Source organism: Carlito syrichta, unplaced genomic scaffold (genome assembly GCF_000164805.1).
Source record: "Carlito syrichta isolate Samal-C Ts95f unplaced genomic scaffold, Tarsius_syrichta-2.0.1 Scaffold305794, whole genome shotgun sequence".
Lineage (NCBI taxonomy): Eukaryota > Metazoa > Chordata > Mammalia > Primates > Tarsiidae > Carlito > Carlito syrichta.
In genome coordinates, this window is record NW_007249890.1 from 487,166 (window position 1) to 507,710 (window position 20,545).

General features: G+C 34.9%; 1 protein-coding gene across 1 annotated transcript in view; it reads left to right on the forward strand.

Annotated features, from left to right (window-relative positions):
• Window positions 1-20,545, forward strand: part of CD2AP (CD2 associated protein) — a 114,653-nt gene that overhangs the window by 31,255 nt on the left and 62,853 nt on the right. Inside the window, exons 3-4 of the mRNA XM_021714812.1 lie at window positions 10,860-11,013; window positions 20,019-20,119. Coding sequence (XP_021570487.1) covers window positions 10,860-11,013; window positions 20,019-20,119 — 255 coding nt within the window. The remainder of the gene's footprint in view (window positions 1-10,859; window positions 11,014-20,018; window positions 20,120-20,545) is intronic.

Sequence of the window (20,545 nt, forward strand, 5' to 3'; positions counted from 1 at the left end):
CAAAAAGAGATAATACATATTGAAACAAAACTCAAGCAGTATAGAAGTATCTGTTGTGAAAAAGTATAGTTTTTTCCTTTATAGTCCTTCCCAATCTCCTTCCAAAAATAGAAATTTGGTAGATAGCTTTAAGACTATTTTCTGTAGGACATCTTTTAAACTGAATTATTTGAAACCCATTCCCCCACTCTGTATACTAGCTTTCACACTGTAAATCAAAATGTAAGACATTATATAAGTCTTCTTAATGTTTGCCTTAGACTTAATCTGGAAAGTTAAATTTTGATTTTTCCTCTTAAGGAGTTAATAACCTCTGTTTCTGCTAAGGTATTCAAATTGATTACTACTGCAGTAATAATGTAAATCAGGTATCAGGAAAGCATGAGTGCTAGAAGCTAGATTTCTCAGGTGTCTCTTGCTCTTTTCTTGGACTCAGCACTAATTGTCTGCTTGTCAACTGTCACCTGTGGCCTCAAGGAGCCTAGCAGTCTTGAGAGAGGACCTCCTTGTAGACCTGATATCTTTTCCATCAGAGGAAATCATAGACACATTAGTCCTCATTTCCTGCAATTCTTATTCTAAAATCCTTTCTTCTAGGGCTAAAAGTGCAAATAATAATATTTATATTAACAAATATTATGTGACCAAATATTGGAATATTTTCAATTTATTTCAATCATTGGGGTATGTCTGTTAGAATATGAATAAAAGGCATTCTTAAGTGTTTTTTCCCCTATACTTCATTTGGCTCTCACCAACATTCTTGGGATAGAACAAAAGGAGAGGAGTAGGATGCCATTGACAATGAATTGATGTAACTCCCTGCTTCTTTCTTTTGCTTTTTCTAAATGGGGGAGGGACAGTTTAAATAGGGAGTTCCTTGTCCAAAGTGGAGACAGCAATTATAGCAAAAAGTATGTTTGGAAAGAGAAGTTTAGAAACCTTCAAAATAGCCCTGCTGCATTAGATCTGTCATTGTCTTCCTTGCTGGTCTTGATATATTGACATTTAGAAGGTATTTATTGATTTGATATTAGGGAAGCTTTTTTTCTTGGTCATTTTATTTTGAACTTAAGAGTGATGTGAATGTCTAATTTAATCATAATAAAAAGGGAAATCAAGAGGCTTGAGGTAGTTTCTTCTGAACCATTTCTTACATATTATCACTTACATCCCAAAAAACAAAATAAAAACTTTAGATATTAGGTAGGTAGGCCATTTTGTTTAGTTAGAAACATAAGACAGTCATTTCTAGACTAACTTTAAAGATACGAGTCTGAAGTAACTCAGCCAAAGCTACAACAGTAGGCATATAACAAATATTTAATTCTGCTTATTTTCCTTATTCTTTAGTAATATCTCTTTTTCATGTCATCTGATTATGCTTCTGTAAAGTAGGAGGAATTAGTTTTATGTTAATACTTTTGGAAATCCTGAATGTTGAATTAAAAATAAAGTATATCCCTTAGAGTTTAATTTGCTTAAGCAGAAGAACTATTACTCTTGTTTAAGGAATTTGGTGATTAGGTAACCTCTCTTTCATTTGAGAAATAAAAAGAAATTTTTGACCTCTCACCTGGTTTTTATTATTCTTTGTGACCTTTGATCCTATGAAATACAAGTTAATTGCTTTCTATTTTTAAATCATGATAATGCCCTGGCCATGATTAGATAACCAAATGTACGGATATATTACAGCATGAAGGAGTGGGTTGTGAATTTTGTTGACTGTCTTTTTAGTTACTTGTTTTTGGTTAGTGCGATCAAAGTTAAGTGTCTTTGATTACCTTAATAGATGAAAAATAGCTATATTCTTTCTAGCCTTTTTTTAGTTCCCTATTATTCATTTATATATTCCAATTTTGTATCCTCTTTTGTTATATTACTTTCTATTTATGAAACCAATCAATATATATTCTTAGCTATATGGACTTTATTCATATTTGTATACATATATATATTTTTGGTCAGTTTTATGTTGATGTTATCTGTTGTGCGTGAAGCTTTTCTTATTTGGAGAATGAGATTCAGAGTTTTTCGGAGTTTGCTTTGTCCATACATGATTACTCTTGAAGTGAGGACTCTTTTTTTACTGACTCTCCTGGAGTCGCTTTCAAAGTCAGGAAAAGAAGTAAAGCTGATAGAAAATAAATACTGCGATGTTAATATGTATTTTATTTATTGACTATTTAGGGAAAAGTGAATAAGGGAGAGGGGAAGGAAGGAACACTGAAAGCTTTACTAACACTTTGTAGATACTTCGTAAAATATGCTCTTGAAGATGATAGCCAAAGAGTAGTCTTCTGGAGGTACTATGTGCCCACAAACTAGAGTAGTTGGTGAGTATATGTGTGTTTTTACTGGTAGAGGATTGTAGTGGGGTGGTAGACACCAAAGCAAACCTCTCCCTACTTGTTATTTTGCTTAGAGCCTTGAGGTTACTTGGTGCTTGTGATAACATCTTAGTTCGCACTGTGGATTTGGGAGGCTGTAAACCTGAGTTTTTTCTGTTCATGGTAGACTATAAAATTTTTAATTCGTGTTTTCTCCTTTTCGTGTGTCTTTTGTCCTCAGAAAATTTATTATATCTGATATTCTTGGATATGATTATGTCTCAGAGAATATTGAAGGTCCCTAAAATGATTCTGTATCTTGAGTAATGAATTAATATATTCACATGGTTAATTTTTATTAAAGATAACACAAATGTCCAAGTTTATGTAACTAGTGAACATAATGGAACTAGGATTTGTACCTAAGTCATCTGTTTCCTGAACCTGTCCTCTACCACATTTGTTCAAATTGGAGTTATTTTCCTAGAGGAGCAGGATTTGAACATCAAGTTATTCTCCTGTACTAGAAAGTAACAATAACTCTCAGAAGTGTGACTTTTATTTTTTTCAATGTAGGTAGCTTATGAGGAAGAGAGGAGAATTCAAAATGAATACTCTTTGCATGTTGAGGTTGTAACTACCAGACCATGTAGATTCTGTGTTTTTATTATTTTGAAATACTGCTGGGGTGCAGTGGCTCAAGCCTGTAATCCTAGCACTTTGGGAGGCTGAGATGAAAGGATTGCCTGAGTCCAGGTATTCAAGACCAGCCTGGACAGCATAGGGAGACCTTGTCTCTACAAAAAAATGAAAAAAGTAGTCACGCCTCCCTGCTACTCGGGAGACTGGAGGCAGAAGGATCGCCTGAGCCCAGAAGGTTAATGCTGTAGTGAGCAGTGGTTGTGCCACTGCATTCCAACCTGTGTGATAGATTGAGACCTTGATGCAAAAAACCAAACCAAAGCAAAACAACTTAGTGCAGTTTGAAAACTGTGAGGTTTTCACATGTTGATTTGTTATGTGTTAATAATAGCAAATCAAAGACTGTTTCCTTAAGTGCATTACCAATAAAAATAAAGTAGTCTACACTGTGAAATGTTTTATATATCCTCCATGATTTTATATTTTAAGTGGGTAGAGAATTGTGAAAAATAACTTTTCCAAAATAAACTTTTTTTCTCATTTTAAAATGATATGCATTTTTTTAAAGCAAGCATTACACAATTCTGAACTGTATAAAAAAGGCAAATTCACCAGAAATCCAATCATTTAGAGAGTAACAACTGGTTAACATTTGGTGGATATAAATACCTGGAGAAGTCTGGGAAGGTGTGCTCCTACACTCATTGAAAACAAATGTGCCTGTTCTTGCTGTTCTTAGACTGGGTCCTTACGTGGATAAACTGCAAGTGCAATGTTGAGACAGGTAGGTATACAAAGAACTAGACTCTAAGTTTCTTACATCCAAGAAACCAGAGTGGTTCCAGTAAGCACAAAGAGGCATTAGGAAGAGACCAAGAGTTGACTAGAGAAAGGGGAAGGAGAACAACTGGAGAATGAAAGGGAGGGAATGTGAAAACCAGGTGTACTGTCCGTTCGATTCTTTCCAAGGAGATGTGTTTCCTGTGAAGTAGATTTACTTCTTTCCTGTGGAAACAGTACATAACAATGAGTAAATTTATATGCTAGCATGAAGAGGCTGCCTGACAGAAGAAAGGGATGGCATTTGATATGTGGTGGTTGGGTGTAGGACATGGGAATGGCTAGGGTATCAACTGTGTAAGGAAGCTGCATGGAGTGGGCAGATGGTACCTGTGAACTAGCTGTCTCTCACTGGAGAAAATATGGGACACTACTGTGTCAAGGGCCCCACCCTGGAACTCATTAAGTATTTTTTTTTTTTGAAAGTGACAAAGGTTAGTTTTGTACCTGGTATCACATGGGAGTTCAAAGTCAAGAAAATTGGGTGCAACAATAAAAATAAAATTTTCTTCTTTACTTACATTTGTCCCTAGTTCATACTTTAAATGTATATTCTTGTCATGTTATTGGCTAAAAAAATTCTGGGTAGCATGCATTTTTAACAAAAACATGTTTTGTATATACAGTGATATTGTAAAACTGATTTGCTTTATTCAACATTATGATTCAGAAATCACTCTAAAATAGATATGTCATTCTTTAATGACTACCTTATATTTTATCAAATGGATTTACTGTAGTTTATTCAAATATTTACCTATTAAAGCTTCTAGTTTACTATCATAGACAGTATGCTGTTGTAAACATTCACATATATACTTGCTTCTTCAGGCACTTGTCAATTTATTTCCATAGGACAAATCTCTAGAAGTAGATGTGTTAATCAGAGGCTATGCACACTAGCTTTTGGGATACATTTTAATATATTACCTTTTAGCAGGTTTGTCAAGTATTTTTAAAAACTTCAGGTTTATAGGGTAGATCTTATAAAAGTAGTGCTATTTATTTTTGTTAGGGTCTCAGTCTTCATACGTTTAATGTTCATTTCTGGTTTCCTTTGTGAATTACCTCTTTACGGGTTTTACCCATTAAAAAAGAGATACTGACTTTTTCTTAGTGATATGAAGTTCTTGAAGTAGTAAACCCATTGATACTTTTTGTTTTTTTTTGAGTTGGAGTCTTACTTTTTTTTTTTTGAGGCTGGAGTACAGTGGCATGCTTACAACCACCCCAGGGTCGACTTGTTGGGCTCAGGCGATCCTTCTACCTTAGCTTCCAAGTAGCTGGAACTATAGGTACATGCTTCCACATCTGGCTAATTTTTGATTTATTGTAGAAATGAGGTCTTGCCAAGTTACCCAGGCTGTTCTCGAATCTGTGGGCTCAGGCAGTCCCCTCACCCTGGCTTCCCAAAGTGCTGGGATTACAGGTTTGAGCCACCATGTCTGGCCCCCACTGATACTTTTTATTTTGTTGGGGTTTTTTTTTTTCAGCTTTTTAACTTTTATATGGGGGCTTTTGCCATGCAGATGTTTAATTTACAGTTAGAGCTGTAAATATTTTCTTTCTTGGTTCTCTGTCATACTTAGGAAGGCATGAAATCAATCTACTTACTCCCAAGTTAAGAAGAAATGCTCACTTTTCTTCTACTACAGTTCTTATTTTATTTTTTATAATCCAATCTTTGGACCAGTTGGGATTTACTTTAGTATGAGATCCATGTTAATTTTGTCCATATGTCTAGCTAGTTGCCCCAACATCATTTACTAAAGAATTCTCTTTTCTTTTTCTTACTGATTTCTTTTTTTTTTTTTTTTGAGTTGGAGTCTCACTCTGTCGCCCAGACTGGAGTGCAGTGGTCGCTTCCAGCCACCGCAGCTTCAACCTGCTGGGCTCCGGCGATCCTTCCGCCTCAGCCTTCCAAGTAGCTGGAACTACAGGCGCACGCTACCACGCCCGGCTAATTTTTTGATTTGTTGTAGAGATGAGGTCTCATCAAGTTGCCCAGGCGGGTCTCGAACCCATAGGCAGTCCACTCACCTCGGCCTCCCAAAGTGCTGGGATTATAGGCTGAGCCACCTAGCCCGGCCCTTACTGATTTCAAATGGTTTATTTTATGTAGAATTTCTGTATTTGGTTTGGTCTGTTTCTGGATAAGTGTATTATACAGATGTCGCATGCTTTGCTGTTTTTACCGTTGTGCATAGTGGTTTATTTAAATATTTTAGTGCCTACTGGGTACTACTGTGGTAGGCAGTAGAAATGCAATAAAACAAAATCCCTTCTTTCATGGGGCTTATATTTTAGTGATGTACCTATTAAATCTTTAGTCACAAAAAGAACCAGAAGCTTGAATATAAAGTTTCTTGATGGCAGAGGCAGAGCACGCCCCCCCCCTTTTTTTGTGTGGGAATAGGGAATCTAGGAGGGATCATAGGAATTTTTTTTTTAATGCTTTGCTCATTTTTAAAAAAAATTCAGGCTGACTTCTATTTTTATAAAATACTGTTTTATTGTTGACTTTTAAAATTTCTTTGTATAGTTTGGGTCGGGCACGGTGCCTCATGTCTATAATCCCCACACTTTGGGAGGCGGAGGTTAGAGAATTGGGTTTCAGACGAGCCTAGCAACTTGATGAGACCTTTACTCTACAATAAATCAAAAATTAGCTCGGCGTGATGGTGCACGCATGTAGTTCCGGGTACTTGGACTACTGAGATTGAAGGATTGAGGCTGAGGCTGTGGGAATAGCCTGGACAACAGAGTGAGACACCAATTCAAAAAAAGAAAAATTTCTTTGTATAGTTTGAATAGCAGTCCTTTATCAGATATGTCTTCTGCAAATATTTTTTCCTGATTTGTGACTTGTCTTCTCAATTTCTTGAATCATTTCCTGTCTTAGTGAATGGCAGCTGAGCAGTTACCCAAGTCAGGAACTTGGACATCATCTTTGACTCTTTATTCTTAGGTCATATCTGATGAATTATCAAGATTCTGTCTCTTGAATATTTTCTGAATCTTTCAGAATTTTTCCCTTCTGTCACTACTCGGGGCACATTCAGCTCTCACCTGGTATACTTGCCTCTACTCTTGTCCCCCTTTCATTTACTTTTGACTGGAGTGATGTTTTCTGTTTTCTGCCTTTTAAAATCCTGTGGTAAGGTTCCATCATCTTTATAATACACTACTGGTCTTTGAGTAACTTTGAGTTACAGTTTTGATGAGGAAAAAATTCCCAGCTGGAGCTACTCTGTGTGTGAAGTTTGCATGTTCTCCTCATGTTTGTGTGGGTTTTCTCTGGGTATTCCAGTTTTCTCCAACACGCCCAAGATGTGCACATTAGATTCATTGGTGTGTCTGCGTTGTCCCAGTCTGTGTGAAGGTTGGGTGTATGTGAGTGGGCCCTGTTAGAGTGGTGGCCTGTTCAGGGATGGTTTCTACCTGGTGCCCTGGGCTACTGGAATAGGCTGTAGCCACCTGAGACCCTGAACTGGAATAAGCAGGTAAATACAGTATGTAATGATCTTACTTGTTTTTATTATTCTTATTAAGTGTATGTATAGTTCACGTTTATTTCAGTATTCAGTATTAGATGTGTTTTGGACTTTATTTAGAAGCATGATGATGATTTTGTGACCAGAAGAAAGCCAGTAGGTACTTAACTCTTGTTTATGCCAATTAGCCCATGTTAATTGGTTTCCTTATACATTGTTTTGCTAAAAGTCATGGTTTTATGAACCTGTCAGTGACCTTAAGTGAGGTCTGTAGTTCAGATTCCCTATCCAAGCTCAGAGAACCTTATATCATCTGTCTTCTGCTTGTCATGCTTTTCTTAATTTTTACCACCCTTACCACTTTTCCTTTCCTTCCATGCTCTAGCTATACTTAATGTTGTCTTAGTTCCTCAGAAGTTCTGTGCTTTCCTTTGCCTTCTGGTTTGCTTATACACCATTCTTTCCTATTAGGACATTCTTCCTGTTCCCTCCTCTGTGACTTGCTAACTCTCATTTATTCTTTCTGTCTCAGTAGAGGTGTCACTTTCTCTGTGAAGTCATTCTGATTTACATTATCACCCTTGAGTTTATATTATCTGTACTTCCTGTGTTAAGCATCTGGTATTTTCTGTTTATAGCACATATTGTAAAACATTTAAAAATGATCTGTGTAATTCATGTACAATAAATGGTATCCATTTAAAATGTAAAATTCAATGGATTTTGACCATTATAAACAATCAGGAAACCACTGGCCCAATGAAGTTATAGAACTTTTAAATCGATTGTTAAAGAGCCTTTGTGCTCCTTTACTGTGACCTCTCTTTGACTCTGGCCCCAGGAAACTGCTGATTAGCTTTTTATCTAGATTAATTTGTATTTTCTAGGATTTTTTAATATACTGTACTTATTTTGTGTCTGGCCTTCAACCAGAATGTGTAGATGTTTTTATATGTCAGTAATTTCTCACTTTTTATTGCTGAGTAGTATTCCATTGTTTATTCATTTACCTGTTGATGGATATTTGGGCTGTTTTCAGTTTGGGGGTATTTATTACATTGAATTTTAATTATCAATTATTTTCTGTATTCTTCTGTAAAGCATGCAACACTGTGAGAGCAAAAGACATAGTCTCTCTTGTTAACATTTGTATACGCAGCCCCTGCCTGTTACTAGCAGGTTCTTAATAAATGTTTATAGAATAATGAGTAAATGGCATTTTTTCTAATGCTAAAGAGCAGAAAGGCAATATTATTTCAAGTAGTACAAGTATAAATTTATGTCAGTGTATATTGAACCAGGAGTTTAGTTAAGGAATAGCATTTGTTTAGCTTCTTGGTTATTGTGATTGATATTTGTGGATATATATTGCCAGAACTGTTCTTTCTATTTACAAAGTAATAACTTTTTAACTTCTTAACATGTAATTTTTGATAGTCATTTTAAAATTTGTGGGTTTTGATACCCATACTAAGATAATCAACTTTTTTATTTATTTATTTATTTTGAGTTTGAAGTCTCACTCTGTCGCCCAGGCTGGAGTGCAGTGGCACACTCATGGCCACCCCAGTGTCTACCTCTTGGGCTGCGGTGATCCTTCCACCTCAGCCTTCCAAGTAGCCGGAACTACAGGGGCACGCTATCATGCCCGGCTAATTTTTGATTTATTGTAGAGACTAGGGCTCACCAAGTTGCCCAGGCTGATCTTGAACCTGTGGACTCAGGCAATTCACTTGCCCCGGCCTCCCAAAGTACTGAGATTATAGGCTGTGCCACCGAGCCAAGCCAGTAATCAGCTTTGAAGCATAAAAAGTTCAATTGTTTCTGCCAGAGAGTCCCAAACTTTCTTGATTTACAATACCTTAATTGTCTCAGTCATTATTTCATGGTATCCCTAGACCAAAAGAAATACCTAAGATGTGTACTTTTTGATTCAAATAACTTAATAAGTATACTTTAACAATGTAAATATTTAAAAAATAGTACACAGAAACTGAAAGAAAACATTTTATTCTTAATCATTATTATTACTAATGGGGTGTGTATACCTTTTGGACACTGCACAGCTCTTAACTTTGGAATTTGATTGGTTACCAGTACTCTTAATTCTTGTTCCACATTGATTTTTAAATTATAGTTATTACCAATCATTATAATAAATAATAATAGTTACTTTGCATTGCATTAAAAACTAGCAGGTTGTCAAGTATTTGAAAATGTGTTTTTTAAGTATCCTTTTAGGAAGATATTTTTGAAGCAATCCACAACAGTACTTCTGTAATCATAAGAATTTATAAACTTGAGATATAAGTATTCTGTTGTAAAGTATAAGGTTAGAAAAAGTATACTTGATATATCAAGTTAAAATTATGACTTTTGCAATCAAGCATATGAGATAGGAATCCAGTTTCATTCTCTCCCTTTTAAATATGGAACATTAGTTTTTCATGCATTACGTATTTTAAGATTTCATTTTTTTCCTCACTTTTTCTCTTAGAAATTAAGTTTGGCTGTTTATGGAATTTTCTAATTTTTTTAAATCAGTATGTCTGTTTTTGTGGTAGTACCACATCGTCCACTTTATTATATCATTACAGTTTTTCTCTATATCTTGTTTAAGAAAAGTTCTTCCACTTTCTTTTTTTATTGTTGTTGAAGTATTTTGGCTGTTCTTGGCGTTTATTTTACTATATACATTTGGAAATAGCTTATTAAGTTGTTACTGTAAATCTTTGATATACTTATTGGAATTACATTGAATTGTTGCATCAATTTTAGAGGACAATTGACATTTTTATGATACAGAGTTTTCAGTCACTGAACATCATGTAACTTCTTTGTCTTCTCTCATGTCTTCCAGTAAAATTTTATATTTTTTTTCCATGATAGTCTGCATATCTTCTGTTATACATATGACATAGAGAAGGAGATATCAGACTACAGCCCACAGGACAAATCTGAACACCACCTGCCTTTATAAGGCTCATGAGCCAAGTATGCTAGCTAAGAATTTTACAAATGGTTGGAAAAAAATAAAAAGAATATTTCATGGTGTATGAAAATTATTTGAAATTAAAATTTTAGTGTTCATAAATAAAGTTTTAATGGAACATAACTATGTTTATTCATTTAAATATATGACTGTATTTACACTATACATGCAGAGTTGATTGCTGGAATAGAGAGTGTATGGCCTGCAAATTTGTAAAAAATTTACTATCTGGCTCTTTCTATAAAAAGTTTGCCTTCCCTAACTTATAATTATTGTTTGTCTGTGTCTCAGTGTTTCTTTGTGTGTTAGGGTGGGGGTGAGGTTTCAGCCTCCCTTTCCATTAACTTTATCTTCAGTTCTGATAAGAGTTAAACTCATAATGAATCACTATTACCAAAATATATTGCATTCTTCAGATATGTTTGGACACAGCCGAAAGTTGAAACGACATTGTGATTTATGCAGTAATTACTGTAGCTGTTTTTTCGTATTTTACATTTGATAATTAAATTTCAATAAAATAGCAATTAATCTCTTTACTGATTCCTCTTTTTGTAGGAAATTAAAAGAGACACAGACTCCAAGGATGACAATTTACCTATTAAACGGGAAAGGCATGGGAATGTAGCAAGTCTTGTGCAACGAATAAGCAACTATGGACTTCCAGCTGGAGGAATTCAGCCACATCCACAAACCAAAAACATTAAGAAGAGTATGTAAATAATTCCTTTCCTGCATAGTTACATCAAAATAGAAAGGATATTTTGTAAATTAAGAAAAATTAGTTTTTTGTAGCAGACTGCAGTAACTTTCTACTTATTCTTGTGTTACTAGTTATTGGCCTGTGTAGTCAATCTTAATTTTTAGTCATGTGCAATCAATAACATACCGATAATTCAGCATGAGTAACCGGCAGCCATCTATGGTGGGAATTATAAATTAAAATATGAAGTTTTCTTGCTTTCTTAATTATCTTATAGACTCTCTTCAGCAGTTAACACTTTATCTTAGCTATATTTTAATACTGTTTATTTAATAGAATGCTGAAATTCCTGCTGATTCTTAGCAGCATAGATACAGAAATTTTGATAGTGCTTTTTTTTGTTTTCCTTTTGAGTCAGCATCACTCTTTTGCAGGGTTGTGGTTACGACTCCTGTAACCTCCACCTACTGGCTCAGGCAGTCTTTGCCTCAGCCTTCCAAGTAGCTGAAACTGTAGTCGTGCAACTATTGTAGAGATGAAGTCTAACCAAGATTCCCAAGCTGATCTCAAACCCCTGAGGCAATCCTCTTGCCTCAGCCTCCCAAGGTGCTGGGATAACAGACAAGAGCCACTGTGACTGGCTAGTGTTTTTTCTTTAGTTGACAGACATCTTATCATAAATATTCAGTTCTCAAGGTGGTTGACTCAGCAGTGTGCGCTTTGAGGATTTGTTATTGTGTAAATATGTTAGGAGAACAATTTGGCAGAGAGAGAGAACACTGTATTTGAAATCAGATGAGTTTGAGTATGTCTTGTGTCCTCAGGTCATATAAACTCTCGAGTTTTATTTTGCTGCTGGTGAGAAAGTGGTAAAACACACAAAAAAAGTCAGGTAATATTGCTGTTCTCAAAGAGCTTACAGTCTTGGGAAAAAAACTTATTTAAAAGGCGTAAAATATTAAACATGTACAAAGAAGCACAGTGTTCATGGGAGCAGATAGAAAGTGCTTTAGCAGAGTAAAACCTGTACCTCCTTGAGAGGTTGAATACTTATTACTATGGTCAATTTGATTTAATCAGCACTAATGAATATTTAACCACATTTACCTTAAATCTAAGGTAATTAGATTATTTAATTGTTATTTAAAAGTGGCTCATTGTATTAGTGTCTTTAAAATTATGGCCTACAAATCCCTGTGTTACCAAGTAGTGTATGATGAAAAAATTTTGTTTACATGTATTTCCCAAATTGCCAGTGCAAGTCTTTTAATTATTTTTACAGAATCCCCTTAAATCTCAACCCGTTATTTTCTGTGCTACTGTCTGTCAAGTTTGAGAAAACCTCTGCTTTGTGGATTACATCATTCTTTGGCTGTTTTTATAAAAATGAAAACAGATTTGCATAAAAGTGAAACAGATTTTATGACACTGAGACAGCTCAATTAAAGGTTTTTATTTGTTCTTTGTTTCTCAGAAATACAATGTCCAAACAATATTTAGATATTACCTGTACTGTTTTCAGCCTAATTGCCTTGAAGGCAGACAGTTGTTTCCACATTCCAATGATCTTGGGCTCTGAAACTGCTTGAGATTGGGAGACAAGTAACAGGTCCATATCCTATAGCTGAACTTCTTGTTTTAGGCTTATGGAAGATTTATCATGACCTCTGTTCATAGTAAAACCTATTTACTACTTTCACTGTAGGGAGCTTTAAAGAGAAAACTTTCTTCTTAAGTAGAGGGTAGACAGAGAGGTTCAAGGTTTTGAATATTTTATTCACTTTATCTTCTAATAGGAAAATTTACCTTTCAGCAGAATACTGGATGTAATTCTTTTTCTTGTAATATGGAAAAATCATTATATAGTTGGTGCCAGGAAGCTTAGGCTTTTTTTCCCCTAAGGGTCCTCTATAACTTGTTTTTAAGTACATGCTGCAAGGACTAAAATAGCCATTTGCTGTCAGCTAACATTTAAAACAGGATGCAGGTTGTTATATTTTCCTGTTTTCCTATCATTTATGTATTATTTATGTTTATTAAATATGATTGTTTTTGATACTGTTAGTTTGGATCATACCTCTAATTTTCACAATAGTAGATCTGTTATTTAAAAGTGGCTCATTGTATTGTTAAATAGTAGAGGGTAAAACTAATCAACACTATTAATGTTTAAAACAAAATGCCAAAACCATTGCAAAGGTTGATAGTATAAGCACTGCAGTGTATATATTAAATTTAAATCTCTGTGTACCAAGACAAAATGAATTTGCATTATGTGCAAATTTTGTCTAAGCAACTAGAAAGGAGAGGTTCAGATAAGTATGATGTTGAATATCTGAAAATCGGATTGTACTAATGAGCTGTTTTTCTCTGGTTCCTAAAGTGTTGACTTTTTGGGGGTAGTCCTGAAACCACTGAAACTTTTCCTATGGCATGTTATTAAGCATGGTAACTTTTAAAACAAATAGGCATTTTCTAGAGCAAACACAGAATAGTATTTTCCAGGAAAAAGTTGATTACCATAAGTTGCTAAAGTCAGAGAAGAGAATAAATTTACATTTCTCAGAGCATAAACAGTTACAAGTCACATTACTTCTGAAACCCTTGTAAAATCAACCACAAAGATCATGGTAAGTATTGTGTTTGGAGAGTAAAGAATTCACATCTTTCAGCATCACAATTCTAAGTAGTGTTCACTGTGGAATATTTAACTTCCATCAATGGAAGATATTGATGCCAGGTGGAATCTAATTGTCACATGTGAAAGCAGACAGTGCTTGCTAACTTTATTTTTCTTATTAGTGGAAACTCATGCTGCAGAGGAGGTGATTTTTCATCTAGTTAATTATTTTGAATGTAAAAGATCCATTGAGATTGATATGGATAGATCACTAGTGTATGTACTGAAAGGAATAGTGTTGCACATGAAAAATTATTTGATAGAATGCCAATCTACACATTGCTTCACTTCCAAAAACAGTTGGTAGCAAATAGTATGCCTCCTGATTTGAGTCAGTGCTGAAGAAAATAGTACAACTTTATTTTCTACCAAATTTTGACCACTAACTATGCATCTTTGTAGCACACCTTTTGAAAAAAGTGGGCTTATTTTATTACTTTAGGCTCTGTTCTTTGACACTGGAATATTCTGACTCATAAGGGGAAAAAAGTTACTCAAATTACTCCTCTCCAGTGTAGCGTTTCAAATGAATGGGATAGGGTGTTCTAACTTTCTATTTTATTTTGAAAAATTGTAAATCTCTAGAAAAGATGAAGGAATCATTGTGCAATGGACATGGTACACTCTTCACCTAAGTTTGCTATTAACATTTTGTCACATTGACTTTATGTTTATATCCGTGTGTTTTTATATATATATATTAACAATCGGTTAAAAGTATGCTGTAGACATGATGCTTTACCTTTAGTCACATGAACTTTTTCTTCATGATAAATGATAGTAAAGATTTTCTAAGATTTGGAGTGTCTTAATCTAGTGGTATATCTCAGTGATATAACTCGTATCTTGAATAGCTTAAACCTTTCATTTAATATCCCAAGTGTTATAATTATTAATTTTTTTTTTTTGCTTATTGGAGAAAAAATTGATTTTAAAAATTTGACTAGTTAAATAAATTTAAATGTACCCCAAAAAACCCCAAAATACATTTTCCAGAACCAAATAAAATCAAAAATGGAAGAGAGATCCTTTTGCTGCTGTTTCTAAAGTTTTAACATTCAACATCCCAGTTTCTGAGTGGGGTATATTCTTATTTTAACATTTGATAGAAAGATTTTAAAAACAGTAATCTTCGATGAGAAATGGTTTCATAATTTAAGAGCTTTGATTGATCTGAATATTTAGATCTGTTTTTCACAAATGAAATACTTAATTGTTCTTGATGACCTATATTTGAAAATTAAGGATTTTCTGTTTTTGTAGAGCAAAATTTTACTTAATGTGAAATTTCACATGATTTAGTTTTGTTTTTCAGAAATAGAAACATTTAAAAAAGGTTCCTAAAATTTTTTGATTCTTATGTGCCAAATGACTTAATAATATCGGTGGGTGCTACAATCATGAGAGACAGTATTGGTCTAAACAATTAAATCTGTCACATAAGGTGGAGTATGGATCATGACTCAGAACTCACTATTTAGCAAGGGCAGACATGATGTTGCTGTAAAGTAAGGATGATAGCAATAATCATTTCATAGGCTATCAGAGCTATTAACATGCTGAGTAGTTATAGCATATTTGTAATCATTATTCTAATGTTTTATAATATTAGAACTATTTTAGAGACATATAATGTGCAGTGATGATTTAGATGAAGGAGCAATTCTATACTGGGGTTGTCAAGCAAGGAGTATTTAAGCTTTTCTTTAGGCAGGACACATTCACATGGAGATTGAGGAGTTTAGCATTCCAGGTAAAGTTGCAGACTTTGGCAGACTACAGAAATAAGCAGTAAGGAATCAAGTATGACTAGACTGCATGAAAAAGATGTAGTGGAAAGATACAAGACTAAGAAGTAGGTATAATATAACAGAAGTGAGTATAATTTTAGTTTTGCCTCATTTTAGTTCTATGGTCTTTGGCTTCTGAGTTCCTTTCTTCTCATTGGTAAATGAGAATAAGTTTTTATACTTTGTCATGTGAGGGATATTTGTTAAGGACTTAGAATAGAATAGCTGGCACATCAAAGACATGACATGTGTCCCTGCCTTTGCTGTAACTCCTTTATTCTCTTCCTTGTTAATAGTTTTACTTACATATTTCTTTTAAGGATTTTTTTTTTTTTTTTACCATTAGTTTTTTTGTAGGTCTGAAAAAGTATAGGTTACTCATGATAAGAAAATACTAGTTATAGTTTTTTAAAAAATGAATTTAATTTCATGCATCTTTTTATTGTCAACTCTACTCATCTACCATTTTTTTTTCTTTTGTGCTTAGCATGGGTTCTGATATACTGATATACTGTAGAAATTAGCTTTTATTGACCAGTATATATGGGTAGACATTGTATGTGCAGTTTGAACTGTGAAAAATCTCAAAGTTCCTCTTAATCGTGTTAGCAGTTAATGAATGAGTTCAGTATAGATAGTGAAACACTGTTTAAATATGAAATCATATGAAACATTTTTTTCATTGTAAATAAATGACTGACATTTTGTGGTAATAACTATTTAGATGTTTTAACCCAGTGTGATTCTTTCCTTCGAAAACTTGGGGAAAAAAATGCAAGTAATTCTGCAAACTGTTTAGGAAAAAACCATGCTTAGTGTGAGAGGAAAAAAATAAGCTCTTGGTTAAAATGTAACTAGGTTGCTCAAAGTTAATTGACATGCTTAGGGTGGGGCTGATGAATATTGTAATCACATTAAGTTCCATTTTAAAGGATTGATACTTAAGTAGAGGAAATCACATTTTTTTAAAGGTCTAAAATTATCAGAAGGATAGAAAAGACTATTTTTAAAGAGTACCCTGAGCAACATAGATTTTTCTTTTCAATAATATAGATCATTTTCCTCTTGTCTATGGCATGCATAGAACAAAACAAAGAACACATTTTCTCAAGGTCACTGCAACAACTTGCGAAAGTATTTAGGGAATCAATTTATACTATAAGAGATGAGAAGTTTTCTTGCAGTATGCATAAAACTACCATTCTTTAAATTACTGAAAAATTTACCTTGAGACCTGATGAAAGGTGATATTTGAAAAATTTTACTGTGAACCCTAAAAAAAAAAAAAATCCATGGTTACTTTCTTTGGTTTCTTTTATTGTAAAACATACACTTAAATAATATACAAATTATTAGTTCCTTTAGGAAGGGGAAAAACTCAAAATGGTATAACTGTTTCTTGGAGATTCTTAATTCTAGCTCCCTTTGAGAGTCCTGTCTCTTTTGCACTGAGATTTCTATGCTGTTGGTTGCATGTAATATGCTTTTGTTGTTTTGGGGGTTCAGTTAGATTTATTTTTTTGTCTTGACAAACAGCTTCATAGACTCACAGAATGTCAGAGCTAAAGTTACTGCAGTGGTTATCTGGTTTAACTTTTTAATTTTATGGCTCAGGAGATTGATTTCTAGAGAATTTTGATGAAATAACTAGGTAATGACAGTTGTACTAGAACCCAAGTCTTCTGACATCTAATCCAGTATGGTGTTTCTACTGTAGCATAAAGTTTATTGGAGATGTTATGATCATCATTTGATGCAGTGAAATTCTGCTTCTCTAGATTACTACTTAGGATTCTCCTTTGTTTGTTTTCTCTCCTTAGAATTCTTGTATTACCAAATCCTATTTTGTGGGTAAACCTTTTTTTCCTTGCTTTATAATATCTGCCACATGTATCCCACCTTCTTGTATCTTGTTCTTCTTTTGTTGTGTAATTGTTATTTCTTCTTTGAAGCCCTCCACATCTGCTCCAGTTCAAACCTATCTGTAGTAATTTTTCAATATCTATAGTTTGTACTAAATATTTTACTCTCATTATGTATTCAAGTTTTGTCACTGAGTGTTTAATGTACATGTTTCTTTTTCAAGTTCTGTTCTTTTAAGTGTGCATTTAAACTATTAAGAAGCATCCTGTTAGGATTGTTGGTCATAAACTGTTGATGGAGTATAGACACTCTTGGGATAATAGTGGTTGGCATTGATGCCATATGGTTAGGCTAGATTTTTGTTTATCAATTCATTAAAAAATACTTAATGCATACTGCTATGATTTGAATGGTGGTTCTCCTCAAAAATCATGTTGGAGTTTAATTTCCACCGTGATTCAGAGGCTCTGTCCTCATGAATGGATTAGTATCTTATGAAAGAGTGAGGGGACTACCCTAGGACCTTTTTTGCTTTTTAACCATGTAACAACACAGCATGAGGGCCCTTACCAGACACCAAACCTGTTGGCACCTTGATCTTGGGTATCCCAGCCTCCAGAACTGTCAGATTTCTACTATTTATATTATCCAGTCTCAAGTATTTTGTTATAGCAGCACAAACAAATCAAGACAGATGCCTAGAATAAGCCAAACACTATGCTAGGTGCTGGGGAGAGAGCAATTAGCAAACCCAGTACCCATTTCTCTTTAGCCTACAGAGTACAGTGGGATTACACACAAGAGAATGAGTCACTATAATGAATGAAAAAGGAAATTATAAATAACAGGTAGAAGCCAGTGGGGGTTAAGTACAGAGTGCTGCTGAAGCTTTAAAGGGAGAGTACCTAATCCAGCAAACTATTTGGGAATAAGTGTTTTCTAAGCTGAGAACTGAAGATGAGTTGAAGACTAACCAAGGTGGGCTTCATGGATGAAGGTAAAGTCTCTTGGCAAAACAAATAGTACATTTAAGTACTAGAAGGAATAGGGTATGCCATTCAAGAAATTAAAGAAGATTGGGATAACTGGATCATTGAGTGCAAGATTAAGAATCACTTAAAGATCTTGTTAAAGTGCAGACTGATTCAATCTGCTGCTATAACAAAACACTCAGACTTGGTGGCTTAAGCAACAGAAATTTACTTTTTTACAGTTATGAAGGCATAAAAGTCCAAGGTCAAGGGGCTCTCAGGGTTGGTTTCTGGATGTCTCTTTTCCCCTCTTCCTGCTTTTCTTGCATGGTCTTTCCTCTCTATTGGAGGGTTGTACGGAAGGTGGTGGTGAGTTGATGTCTCTTTCTTCTTTATAAGGATTCCAGTCCTATTTGATTAGGGCTCTTATTCTTATGACTTCATTTAACCAAATTTACCTACCCAAAGGTCCTGTTGCCAAATACACATTGGGGATTAGGGGTTGGGGGTTTCAATATATGAATTTTGAAGGGACTTGTTAATTCAGTCCAGAACAAGTAAGTCTAGGGTGGAACCTGAGGTACTACTTTTCTGACAGACTTCCAGGTGATGTGTTGCCCCTGGTCTGAGGAACACATTTTGAATCGCAAGAAGTAATCAACTCTGTCTGTGGTCATCTTACCCATTGCTAATTAACGATTAAGTTTTAAAAATGGGAGTGAATCCGAATTCTCTCTCTCTCTCTTTTTTTTTTTTATTGATTTGGAGTCTCACTCTATCACCCAGGCTGGAGTGCAGTGGCACATTCTTGGCCACCCCAGTGTTGACCTGCTGGGATCTGGCGATCCTTTTGTCTCAGCCTTTCAAGTAGCCAGAACTACAGGTGCATGCTACCACGCCTGGCTTATTTTTTAATTATTGTAGAGATGAGGTCTCACCAAGTTGCCTGGGCTGGTCTCAAACCCGTGGGCTCAGGCAATCCTCTCATCTCAGCCTTCCAAAGTGCTGGGATTATAGGCTGAGCCACCGAGCCCGGCCTCAATTCTTGAAGTTTGAAGAAGATTGAGAACACAAGCCTGAATGGTTATAAATGATCATATCTCAGTAAATGAACCTTGTTTGAAAAGCTAAAATAAAGTCATTTTTATCTTCATTGATGTGATTTTTACTTTTTTTTTTTTTTGAGTTGGAGTCTCACTCTGTCGCCCAGACTGGAGTATAGTGGCCACTCCCGGCCACCGCAGCCTTGACTTGCTGGGCTCCGGCGATCCTTCTGCCTCAGCCTTCCAAGTAACTGGAACTACAGGCGCACGCTACCACGCCTGGTAATTTTTTTTGATTTATTGTAGAGATGAGGTCTTGCCAAGTTCCCCAGGTGGGTCTCGAACCCACGGGCTCAGGCAATCCACTCACCTCAGCCTCCCAAAGGCGTGGGATTACAGACTGAGCCATCGAACCCGGCTGATTTTTACTTTTATCTGTCTGAGAATTAGAGTAATTAAAGAAGGCGATACATTTTAGATTTTTACATTTTGCCTCTTTACCACAGATTGTCTTATAAGTAATATGTTTTAAATACTATTCCTAGACTTTGATTAGGAAATAGTCTGAAAATTACTGGCCTGGAGGACTTGTCTATGTAAATAAAGACACTGTTTTAAAAAGTGATCTTTCCTAACCTAATTTTTTTTGTCATGTTATTTCCTTTAGAGATCAAGAAGCGTCAGTGTAAAGTTCTTTTTGAGTACATTCCACAAAATGAAGATGAACTGGAGCTGAAAGTGGGAGATATTATTGATATTAATGAAGAGGTAAGGAAAATATGTGCTAGAGATAAAGCAGAATTGTAGTCGATGCTCAGGGTTTTAGAAAAATACTTTGATTTGAATTTACTGTAGACACAAAGCAGTGAAATAGAAGTAATTTTATCTTACAAATACAAAGCAGAATCTTTTTTTTTTTTTTTTTTAAAGAGACAGAGTCTCATCTTCTCGCCCAGGCTGGAGTGCAGTGGCATGATTAAAGCTTACTGCAGTCTCAACCTCCTGGACTCAAGTGTGCTTCCATCCTCAAGCTCCCAAGTAGCTGGGATTACAAGTATGCCCCATCATGCCCAGCTAGTTTTTAAAGTTTTTTGTAGAGATGAAGTCTTGCTGTATTGCTTAGGCTGGTCTGGAACTCCTGGCTCAAGCATCATCCTATCTTGGCCTCCTAAGGTACTGGGATTATAGATATGA